Here is a 12,411-nt window from a genome sequence, read left to right on the forward strand (position 1 = left end):
TGTTCAAGCATTACTCATAAAGGGGGTGGTAACTCCTGCTTGCGTTGCAACTGGCAAGTGGCTCTCGGCAGTGGCATGGCATACAGGCTCAGATGTATTAAGCCTTAAAGAGATATTAACGCAAAAGTGATAAAGAGTTATAATCGTCCAGCCAATCATCTCCTAACAGTCAGGTTACAGGCTGTGTTTGAAAAATGGCAGTTAGGGTCTGATTGGCTGGACAGGCTGGACATTTATCACTCTTTATTACCCTAGTGATGATATATTTTTAAGGATTCATACATCTGCCCAACAATGACAAAAAAGGGTGTCCCAGACTAGATGTAGGCTTATCACAAATGACTAATCAACACAATGCATGTCGACATTAATAGGTTTGACCTAAAAACCGTATACCAGGGGAAATGTATCACCCCTTCTATAGATTGGGGCGGTGGACACGTGCAGATGTTTTCCATAGCCACCAATTAGCCTCTAGCTAGCATGTGCCATGTACGGACTACAAGATTATAGGTAGCAGCTGACTGGTTGCTATGGGCAACTCCTCCGTTCCCCACATTGGCCCTTATTCAGATCTGAGCCCATTACAAATTTGTTTGAAAAATGGGCAAAACCATGTGCACTGCAGGTGGGGCAGATGCAACATGTGCAGAGAGTGTTAAATGTGGGTGGGGTGTGCTGAAACTGAAATTGCAGTGTAAAAATAAAGCAGCCAGTATTTACCCTGCACAGAAACAAAATTACTCACCCAAATCTAACTCTCTCTGCACATGTTACATCTGCCCCACCTGCACATGGTTTGGCCCATTTTCCAAACAAATTTGTACTGAGCTCAGATCTGAACAAGGCCCATAGTTTGCGATTACTTGCTTAGAATGAAGAATCTGTTTATTATAAACAATGCAATCTCCAAGCTGGGCATTTAGCTACAGACAATGCATTCCCCATCCAAGGCAAGGCAGGAGGCCACAAATAACCCAGGAAGACACTATAAACTCTCATTAATACACAGATTATACATCATTATTAACTACGACAGAGAGATTTTAGATCAATGCAATCTCTTCTCTCTGCCCACAAATATTTCTACCCAGTACAGTATCTCCACAAAGGAACAATCAAACAGATGGGCAAAGCTGGACTTCGTCTTACACCAACCGCAAACCATCACCCAAACACCACCGAGAGATCATATGAAAGACATGGAGACATACAGACGGTTCATTAATAAAAATCGCCAACATTAACGTAGATTAACAGTAGTCTTGATGACGTTTTGCAGAGAGGTCACAGGGTCTCAGATCTTGCAGGGTATACGGTCATTGCATTAACCCTATTAAGGTCAACTTGCATTGGGTCAACCACTGTTAACTTATTTAGGTCGATATCTGAAATAGGCCAACATGGGTAAGGACGACAGGGTCTGAAGACCGACACAAGCATTAGAGCAACAATGGGAAAGTCGACAGTCAAAAGTTTTTATTTTAGCCGACATGTGCCGACAGGCGGTATTTCATGCCGGACCATCCACTACTGTGTGGTAGGGGAATGAAATGCTGCCGGAAGCATGGCGAGCACAGCGAGGGGACACGGTACACTTAGACATGCCCTTGTTGACTGTCGACATTTGGGGGGAAAAAACGTGAAAAACTCACATCCACCTTTTGACTGTCGAACCAGTGATTCATACCCTCTTGCAGAATGGGAACATATTACATTACTGGACATGTGGAGCCGCGGTTGGGCCAGTAACGTTTCTGCATTGACTAACAGGTATGGCATTTTTCAGAGCTCAGCAAAACATTTTAAAAATGACGGCACTTCCTTTACCATGGAGGCCTCGGGCACCATTCCATCCATAATGGCATTTTTTTCCCCGTGTAGGTATGTAACATAATACTAAAGCACAAAACATATCCAGCAAGAAGACAATGTTAGGTTACCCCCCTCCCCCCCCCCCCATTGCCTTTCAGATACTCCATATAATAAAATAAATCGTTGCTATTTAAAATTGCTAAACGGATACACAGCTGTGCCCTGCACTCTACCCCGCAGCAGCAATCTAGTAAAATGATATTTGAATATGTGATTTGCACAGTCCCGACAGTCAGAGCAGAAGCTATTTTCCTTCTCCCACTTCATCAAACAACTCAACTTTCCAACTATTTCACAGCCAAAAACGACACAGTAAATCCTCAGTCATTATATCGTTCGCCCTCCCAAAAAAATAAACATAGATCTAGAAACCGTATCATTAAATCCGCAAACAATCTGGAGCCAGCACTAAGCTTTCAAGGAAGCATAAATGCACAGTGAGTTTATTATATATAGATTCTTGATGAACATAAACTTTGGCAGTTCACTTCTGACTGCTCCAATGTGTAAGGCAACACCGGTGGCAAACAGGAATACATTTAGCAACAAGAACAACACAAGCTGGTATTTCTCAGACCGATACATCCCTACTGCGCTGACAAAAAGATTAATAAAACTGCAGTAAGCCTATTTTCATTTGAGACATTGCTTTATTTCCATTGTAATCTAGTTTGTCTGCAAAACATGATTGCAACATGACAGTGTACACTTAAAAAAAAAAAAAGAAAAAAAAATCTCATTATTATTCTCCAGTTTTGCTTTACACTTAAATGTACTTAGAGAGATGAGGTTCAATTCAGAATGATACATATTGAGGTGGTCATTTGCAGCTAAATAATTTGTTTTAGAATAAACGGTACTTACCCATCATCCACCAAATTGATTTCTTAATGGAAATGGGTAAGTACAGTTCCTTTTTTCAGCCCCAAAAAAAGCATGGTTGTGGGAAACTAGCATTCACCATATGATAGGTTTCCACTAGGCTGCAAAAAAAATACGAGTTTTGTTAGATAGAAATGAACACTTATCATTACATGCAGATATGGTTTTTGATTGTAAGCCCGTATTGGAGACGTGACGGGGGAATAAATGAAAGTCTCCTAAATTTTGGGGCTATTTCTATGAAACTAGGTGCACTTGTTTGCGATGAACCTTTTAGCTGCCAAGAAGGCTCGCAATGCAACACAGCGGCACCCGCTTATCGTAGCGGAAGGTCTCAAGGATGATGCGGATTGGATATGATATCAGAGTTGGAATATTCTCAAATTGCACTTAAAGTCTTGTGGAATGCTTCATTTACACTAAACAATGCAACTGGATATTTGTGTTTACAACTCCAACAACTGTAAACCAGGTAGAATCTCAGGCACATGCTTATACTGTTATATATTTTTACCTCTTATTCTAGAAAAGAAAAGTGTAAGAATACATTAAGAGTAGATCTTTTATATGAATTAACTACAATGTTAAGCCTACATTACAATATACTATTTAAAAAAATAAAATCACTATAAAGTTGGAGGTTGCAACCCTCAGGCGACTTTGTTTCTTTACATACTATTAGAATAAAAATACAAAATATTTATCTTGTTGGGCTTTGGTTCGTATATATTGTATAGTAAGGCCCACTTCAAAAGCTGTAATATTGTGGCTGAAACATTATGCAACTACTGTAACAACGACCTCTTCATTTCTGCATTAGGCAACTTTTACTTCTATTGGAAAAAACAATTACTTTTAAATGCATAAACTAGTTTCTATTGAACAACTGGATACCGGTGTATAATGCTTTTCTAAGGGCTATGCGTGTTTCCATTGGCTTGTGCAAGCAGCCATGTAGATGCAATTTAAAAGGTAGCTATCAAGTACCATATTTTAATGATTGTCCTTAAAACTTGAAAATGACAGATATGGTTCACAGTATGAAGTCTCTTTAAATATTGTTTATCCAGCTTAAGACTGTAGTGCAAAGAAAGCATTCCTCTATGACAGTCGACCATGCAGATGTTAAAGTCGTTTCCTGGTGTCACCTAGAAAACGCTCGTTTAGCAGCGGTTATGTGTATAATTTGGCAGCCCTTACAGATTGCAGTGTGTAATGAACAATTGTAGAAGCTACTGTCAAGTGAATGTATAGGCAGCTGATTCGTTTTTCTTACATCACATAACAAATTCAATTTTAAGACTAGTTTACTGTACCAGAAATGAAATAATATGAGTTGTGCTTAGAAAAAGGGACAGCACTGGATGTTGTTTGTGACTTTTTGGGGAGAAATGCTGGCTCATTACAACAGTATTAATTCTTAATACAGATACGGCTACTAAAAATAAACATTATTTTTAATATCATTTGTAAAAGCCGCCTTATTCGTTCTGAGCGTTGCATCAAAAACAGCCGCTTAGCTCTTTATCTGTGCAAAACAATTGCTTTCTATTAAAAAATATATATATTTAAACTTTAAAACCCTTTATTCTACCTTTTTTTTTATGATATGTTTAGCATGATGGGAAAAAAAAATTACAGTGGATTCCACATATAAGAAATTTAGTTCACCCCATTGGTATTTTCCTCTTCTAAGAACATTCTACTTATGGTTTGACCACCAAGCTGGTAGTAGTGTACCCCCAACTAACATCTGCACGCCACGTTGCCCTAAATTCCTCTGTGTGTGGAAATGAAACAAAACATTGCAAAAAGTATGTTGATATTGGGGGGGGGGGAGGAGTTTAAAGCTCTAGTTTGTACCTTTAATCCACTGCAGCCAAATAAAAAAACTATATATTTTTTAAGAATATATATATTTTAATGAGGATAAAGTGTATTAAAAAAAATTACTTCTTTTACTTTATAAAATGCTGCAGATTAATGTTAAATCGGAAAGACTTAACTACGGTGGCGTGGACATAACCAAATGCAAATGTTTGTTTTATTTAGGTTGCTTTAAAAACAAAGCCAAAGAAGAGGCACCATAATTCCTGTAACGTAATTCTGCTTAAAAGAACATAATGTGTTTGTGTGTCTGGTCCCAAGGTTGGATGTTCTTAAAAGAGGAAGTCACAATATTTCATTACCTAACCAGAAACCTGTCCGGTTTGTTTTCTGATTAGGTTTGCATATTTCGATTTTCATATCACTGCACTCGTCAATGCATAAATAGACTTTTAAGTTCCAAAAAAAAAAAAAAAAATGTCACACATCTGTTTCCAGAGTCTTTGAATTCACACAGTTATACTTAATGGTCTCATTTCCATTCCCCGTGTTCTGTTCGGACTTATCCCTAACACAGAGAGACTCCTTAAGCCCTTCCTCCATCTCTAGATACTCTGACTTGTCCTGCAGAGAGGAGGATGCTGAACTTTTTAGCTTCTTCAGCAAGTTGGTGGGCAAGTACGGGCAGCTAGACCCATTGGAAGCCACCTGCGTCTGTTCATCGTTATCGGTTTCCCGATGGTAGAAATAGTTGAAGTTCGAGACGATGACCGGTACGGGCAGGGCAATTGTCAACACCCCAGCTATGGCGCACAGGGAACCAACAATCTTGCCCCCAACCGTGATGGGTTTCATATCTCCATACCCTACGGTGGTCATGGTCACTACAGCCCACCAGAAGGCATCAGGGATGCTGTGGAAGTGGGTGGTGGGCTCGTCGGCCTCAGCAAAGTAAACCGCGCTGGAGAAGAGGATGACCCCAATGAAGAGGAAGAAGATGAGCAAGCCCAGTTCTCTCATGCTGGCCCTCAGGGTGTGCCCCAAGATCTGTAATCCCTTGGAGTGCCTGGACAACTTGAAGATGCGGAAGACCCTGACCAGGCGGATGATCCTCAGGATGGCGAAGGACATGGCCTGCTGCTGTTGGCCGGTGCCCTGCGACGGTGGTGGGTGAGGCTGGTGGTGCTGCTGCTGCGTTGGCTGCTGGTGCCCCAGCTCGGTGCCCAAGGTGATGAAGTAAGGCAGGATGGAGACAATGTCTATGATGTTCATGATGTTCCTGAAGAAGCCAGGCTTGCTGGGGCAGGCGAAGAGCCGCACTGCAAACTCAAAGGAGAACCAGACGATGCAGACGGACTCCACAATGAAAAAAGGGTCATTGAAGGCGGTGTGGACGCTCTCTGGTGGCCCTAGGGTCCCATTGTCACCCCCTCCAGCCAGGGCCTCTGAGCCCAGAGGGGGGGGCGGCAGCAGCAAGCTGTCCTTGTCGTCGCGGAACTCGGGCAGGGTCTCCAGGCAGAAGATGACGATGGAGATGAGGATGACCAGCACTGACACTATTGCGATCCCCCGGGCTGGCCCGGAGCTCTCCGGGTACTCGAAGAGCAGCCACACCTGCCGCTTGAACTCGTTGTCCGGCAGCGGCTTCTCCTCCTCCTTGACGAAGCCCTCGTCCTCCCGGTACTTGAGCAGCGCCTCGTCACCCAGCTCGTAGAAGCGCACCTCCTCGGAGAAGATGTCCCCGGGCACGTTGACCGGCCGCTTCAGGCGGCCCCCGGACTGGTAGTAGTACAGGATGGCGTCGAAGCTCGGCCGATTGCGGTCGAAGAAGTACTCGTTGCGGAGCGGGTCGAAGTATCGCATCCTCTTCGCCGCGTCCCCCAGCAGCGTCTCCGGGAACTGCGACAGCGTCTTCAGCTGCGTCTCGAAGCGGAGGCCGGACACGTTGATGACCACCCGCTCGCAGCACTCGTACTCGCTGTACGCCGGGTGGTAGCCGCCCTCCTCCTCCCGCTGCTCCCCGGAGCTCCGGTACTGCTGCGGCTCCCCGTCCTCCTCCTCCTCCTCGTCTTCTTCCCGCAGCATCGTCTCCTCAGAGCCGCAGGGAGCCAGCTCCGAGGGGAAGGTGCCTCCGCTTTCTCCTCCTGCTCCTCCTCCGCCGGCGCCTCCGCGGCATTCGTGGCCCGTCGGGTGCTGCCGGCTTCTCCACCTGTTGCAGCCGCTGAGAGGCCAGTACCTGCCGCAGCGCAGCCGCTTCTCCTTCTTCCGCTGCTGCTGCTGCTGCTCTGACTGCTGCTGAGGTGACAGGGGGGCGCGCTGCGCGCTCCCGACTCCAGCACCACAGCCGCCGCTGGTGCAGTTCCCTTGGGAGGCGGGGGCGCGACCCGAGGTGGCGTTGGCCACGCCCCCAGAGCAGCTGCCACCGCCCCCTCCTCCTTCGCCTGCCGCCTGTTGCTGCTGGGCGGCGCGCGTGTGGGCCAGGCGCTCCCGCTCCCGGGCGCGCGCTTGCGCGTACCCGTAGGGCAGGTGGCTGCCGCAGCCGGAGCTGTCCGCGCTCACCATGGCAACCTCCATCCTCTCCCCTCCAGCTGTGTGCGCGCCTCTCTCCGCTAATGGCAACCTCCTGGCTTCACTGGGGGGGCATGCCACCCGGCCATGGCCGACCCACAGCCATGCAGCAGCGAACACAATGTCCTGCAGCAGGGGTCTCTTCCCATGGGGGTCAGTGCATAAGCTGCATCCAGTCCGGGACCCCCTTCCTGCTTTCACGGGTAACTGTATGCACAGTATATATATATATATGTATATATATAATATGTGTGTGTGCAGGGAGGAGGAGGAAGTGTGTTCTGAGCAACAGGTGTCACTGCAGAAGCTGCATCCAGTCCAGGACCCCCCACTTCCTGCACTCAGGCGGCTGGGATCTCTATGCACAGTGTGTATATAATATATATGTATGGGTGCAGGTAGAGGAAGCGTGTACTGAGCAACAGGTGTCACTTTAACCTGGAACTTCTGAAAAGTGCAGGCAGAGGGGCTCCACGGTGCAGATAAGTGAGGGCAATCCACAAGAGCCCTGGGATCCCTCTCAGCATCCAAACTGCTGCATCCCCAGCCAAATACACTCGCTCTAGGTATTGTGTGCTAGAAGCCAAACTCCTCATGTGCCAGCACTAGACCAATTGCCATAAAAAGTCCTAGGTGTTTAATCCGCTGTGATATTCCGTGTGCACCGGGCAGGGTTCCGGATCAGAGCCAGGTGCGAGTGTGTTCCATGTAAGGTTGCACCGTATTCTGCTTATTAGGTGCAATAAAAGCTGCTTTCCAGTCCACCAACGCTTCATTTAACAACAGTCAGTATAATCCTTCCGATAGGAGGCGTGTGGTGACTGGGCCTGGTGACACCTGCCGTGGGTACCAGGTGCAGGTAGCTGGGTGCCATCACTTAGCGGTGCTCCTCATGGTGACAGGTCCCCAGCCACTATACTATAAGCAGCAGCAGCAGGGGACGCGAAGCGGTGCAGCAGGGTCACCATGGAAAACACACATTGCCATATACAGCATCTCCCTTCTGGTTCACATCAGGCAGGTTCTTAGTCTGAAACACAGAATACAAGGAGGAGGGGGAGAGAGAGAGAAAACACTTTAACATAGGCTGGACATGGGCCCTACCACACACAGTATTACACAACACAATCTCACACCTTCCTACTGTACATATACTCTCTGCTTGCATTGGCAACACACAAGTTCAATCGCAAACAGCAATTTTCTTTCCAAATAATAAGAATTATTCCTAAACCATATCATACTGTCAGCCCGCCTGTCCCTGGAGGCGCAGATAAGGCTTAATAAAAATACACCTGTTCATATTTCAGTGTATTGTTTTGTATCCAATGGAAAACATCTTGGCACCAACAATTATTATTATGGAAAGTGAATGCTGACCCTTTATTGTTGCTTTCTAAGTGTTGTTCTTGTGTTTGCAGCAGCCACAGGTTTGACTGCACCCCCCCCCCCCCCCCCCCCCCAGCCCTGGATGGTGGTTTATACCATGCAAATCACTTGGGGGTCATCGTTTTACCAGGACAGGCTTTAACTGAGCGAAATGCAATCATACATTTTACAGACTGAAAAGGAAACTTCAGTTCGCCTGAGACCTATGTGTCTCATTTAGGTGATCCTGGAACACTTCAAAGGTTAATTCATTAATAAATAAATGCATCATTTGTTTGCAGAAGCCTACATGGAGTACTGGTACCTAGTTAAAATATAAACACATGTGTCTGTCATTTTATATACACACACACACACACATATATATATATATGTATATATATAGATTACACAAAACAGGTCCCCCTTCAGAAGATGTACTTACAGTTCGCTCCTAGCTTTAGGCGTCTGTAGTCTAGGGGGTGTTGTGTACTGCTCGCTTAGTTAAGACTGATCCTGGCTTCTGTACTATTCTATTTTTCTCCCTCTTTTGGAAGCAGGTTCACTGATTGACAGCTGGACTTGATGGACACCAGGCAGTGATCATTTGTGCACCCCAGATTTCTTGCATTATGCCTCTGACAATTTGATCTTCATGCACGCCTTTTGTATTTTCCCATGTCCTCATCTGACTGTCATACTGACAAAAGGGATCATGACTGCTGAGAGGTTTCTCCCCCCCAACCAGCATTTAATGCTAAAGCCTGAACCTCTTGTATCAGCTGGACCAATCTACAGATACATCCTCAGCAGCATCCAGTGGATTCTCAGAGCCATTGATATTGTCCAAAAGGAAATTGCATCCAGGGATGAGCCCTAATATCTAAAGGAGCCTCATATAAATCAGACTGTTATAGGGAACAAGTGCTGTATGCTCCTGCAAGTCTCCAATTCCCAATTGTGTTTGTGTATCACTGAAGGACAAACGAGTGAGCCCAGCCTGATTTATTCCCAGGACTCACAAGCTCCACATCAGCATCTAGTGGAAGAATCCGGGAACTGCACTCTGTCTGGAGCTACAATTGACATTCATCCTTGTACCAAAAAAAAAAAAAATATTAATTATTGAAGCAAATATTCCAAATTTAAATTATGCAGACTTTCTCTAATAAAACTTATTGCTAAGGACAATGCTGAAAACGTATATGGCAAAGATAGGAAACTGAGCTGGCTACAGAGGAGCAGACGGCTCTAAAGTATAGGGGACTGGGATCTGATTCTGTAAGGATGGGTCACCAGCGTATTCGTGCCGGGGACCGATGGTGCAGTTCTGCGCATACGTATATACGCATGTGTAGGGACGCTGTACGAACACCTTCAGCAACTATCAACAGTCATCGCTGTGTTCCTACAGAGGGGGGGTAAACGGCCAGGGAGCTGGCACATGGAGACCCCCCCCCCCCCAACATTATTTCCTGGAAGTGCCCACAAAAATGGTGGCTGCACCCAAAAAAAATGCTGGGCGCCCCCATGTGAAAGGCACTGGGCAGACGGCTGATGTTATATGACGGCAGCGTAGGCCTTGTTCTCGGACATCATTAACTGATTTTTCCCCCGTACCCGTACACTCGCATCCGAATGCATGTATCAGCTACATATCCATTCACATGCTTCCGAGGGGATTGGTGGGGGGCATACTTTCACCCGGTGGCGGCGGTAAGCCGATCGCTAAGCGGTGAACAGACCGCTGCTTAGCGAGCTGTACTGAATCAGGCTCTCAGTGTTGTTTGTCTGCACGGAGGTTTCAAATAAAATAAATCTCCATCTGAAAAAGAGTGAGTCCTTCTCAAAGAACAATGTTTATTGTACTGACTCCATAGTCTTGTGTCCTCTACATGCCACGGTTTCCACTTACGTTTGACCATCACCAGCATAAAGTTTATAATGTTACATCCCTCCAGGAACCAGAGTTTGAAGGGGTTGCAGGGGCCTTATTCTGGTTTCATCGCTCCCTCGCACGTTCGCACGGGGGAGCAATGTTTGCATCTGCGCCTTAAGACGGGTGCTCGGGACGGGCAACTGACATCACCGGATGTCAGCTGCCCAGCATCTTCCGGTACAGGGACCACATAGAGCTAAGACACCAGAGAGCGTCTTAGTTTTGCGTGCACCTTCCAAACCATTCAACCATTGGCAACCATCATATGATTTGGCCCCCACACTCAAGGCTGCGATATCAGTGTATGGGGCCCCTAGATTTTTGTTGCCGGCAGCAAGTGCAACATACTGGCAATTGTAAATAGAGACTCATGAAAATTCATGAGTCCCATGATATCTGAGCTCCCATATCCTCAGTATATAGATCCTACAAAGTTTAATGAATGGGTGGGGCATGAAATATAGCCAAAGGGCTAATTCAGTCTTGTACTATTACCCAATGGTTATTGTACGAGTCAGATGGTGGGGACACTGAGCCCTAAACCCCAACCTGACTGACTTGCTGAGAGCCTTTGGGGATGGGAAATGGGTCGTGACTGGGTCTGTTCCTCAAATCGGCGACGAGGTCAGCGCCTGTGTCTTGCGACACAAGTTTACTAACCACGGAGATGGAAATCGATGGTCATGCAGTGTGATCTGATGGTGCGTCTTGGGGCGGTAACAGCAGATTACGGAAACAGACAGGAGGTGCCTATTCACACCAGACGCCCTCTGCTGCTTTATCATACAGCTGTACGGTATTGCACAGCCGCTACCTTGCAGCTGTACAATAGTGTACATCTCTGAATTAGCCCCAATGCGCACATACATTTAGGCCCTTATTCAGATCTGATCTCAGTACAAATTTGTTCTCAAATGGGCAAAACCATGTGCACTGCAGGTGGGGCAGATGTAACACATGCAGAGAGAGTTAAAATTGGGTGGGGTGTATTGACATACTTTAGACATACTTTAGACCCGGTTCAATCCCGGGTTTTTATAAATCCCAGGTCCATTGCAGGACCAAGGATTTTTGACAACTAAAATCCCAGGTAGAGCCATTCAGACATACGCTAGTCCTGGGATTTTGCCGTATGTGTGAAAGGGGTATAAATTGCAGTGTAAAAAAAATGCAGCCAGTATTTAACCTGCACAGAAACAAAATAACTCACCCAAATCTAACTCTCTCTGCACATGTTACATCTGCCCCACCTGCAGTGCACATGGTTTTGCCCATTTTGAGAACAAATTTGTACTGCAATCAGATCTGAATAAGGGCCTTAGTATATTTTATAATCCATTTTGTCCTTAATGTTATCTAACAGGAAAATCAGTTTTCAACAGTTTTTGCTTTTGCTCTCATGAACTTTGGCTGTAGTCTGCTGCGTGGATAACATATTTTAAGGTCTTAAGGTGCCCATACATTAGGGATCCTCCCTGGTGGCAGGATTGCATTCATACACCATATGCAGCCCTTTTGCATACAATAGAATAAAAAAAAAGGGGGGAGGGGGGTTGCTGCGCTTAAACAATGAGGACTGTGTATGATAAATGTAAAATATATACATTTTTAATAAACATACATGTAGAATTGCATGTTAAACATGCTGGATTATATTAAAACATGAAAAGAGAATATAAAATGATAATTAATATAAACTGGTGCATTTAGTGTTTATAGTCACCAATGGCCTCGGACTTGTTTGAGATGAAAAGTTCCCAAATTGCAGAATCACCCTGGTGTATGAGTGAGGGGCTAAATTACAGCTAAATAACTGAGTGAGGGAGCTAATACGTACTGAATACATGTACTAAAGGGGCCCATACACTAGGCAATTCACCTGCAATTCAGGCTTTTTTCCAGCGATTGCGGCAATCGCAACAAAAGAGCCCAAATTGCATGTGAATGACAGC

General features: G+C 45.5%; 1 protein-coding gene across 1 annotated transcript; it reads right to left on the minus strand.

Annotated features, from left to right (window-relative positions):
- Window positions 1-2,364: 2,364 nt before the first annotated feature.
- Window positions 2,365-9,504, minus strand: KCNA4 (potassium voltage-gated channel subfamily A member 4). The gene is made up of 2 exons (XM_083164243.1): window positions 8,966-9,504; window positions 2,365-8,182 (listed from the first exon to the last, which is right to left on the minus strand). Exon 2 carries the CDS (start codon window positions 7,156-7,158, stop codon window positions 5,065-5,067), a length of 2,094 nt encoding a protein of 697 aa, XP_083020369.1. The 5' UTR covers window positions 7,159-8,182; window positions 8,966-9,504; the 3' UTR covers window positions 2,365-5,064.
- Between the last annotated feature and the right edge of the window lie 2,907 nt (window positions 9,505-12,411).

The sequence above is a fragment of the Crinia signifera genome, chromosome 11 (assembly GCF_055691185.1).
Source record: "Crinia signifera chromosome 11, ASM5569118v1, whole genome shotgun sequence".
In the NCBI taxonomy this organism is placed as follows: Eukaryota; Metazoa; Chordata; class Amphibia; order Anura; family Myobatrachidae; genus Crinia; species Crinia signifera.

Excerpts from the sequence above, each read along its gene's own strand:
- KCNA4 (XM_083164243.1), bottom strand. The coding sequence starts at position 7,158 with ATGGAGGTTGCCATGGTGAGCGCGGACAGCTCCGGCTGCGGCAGCCAC.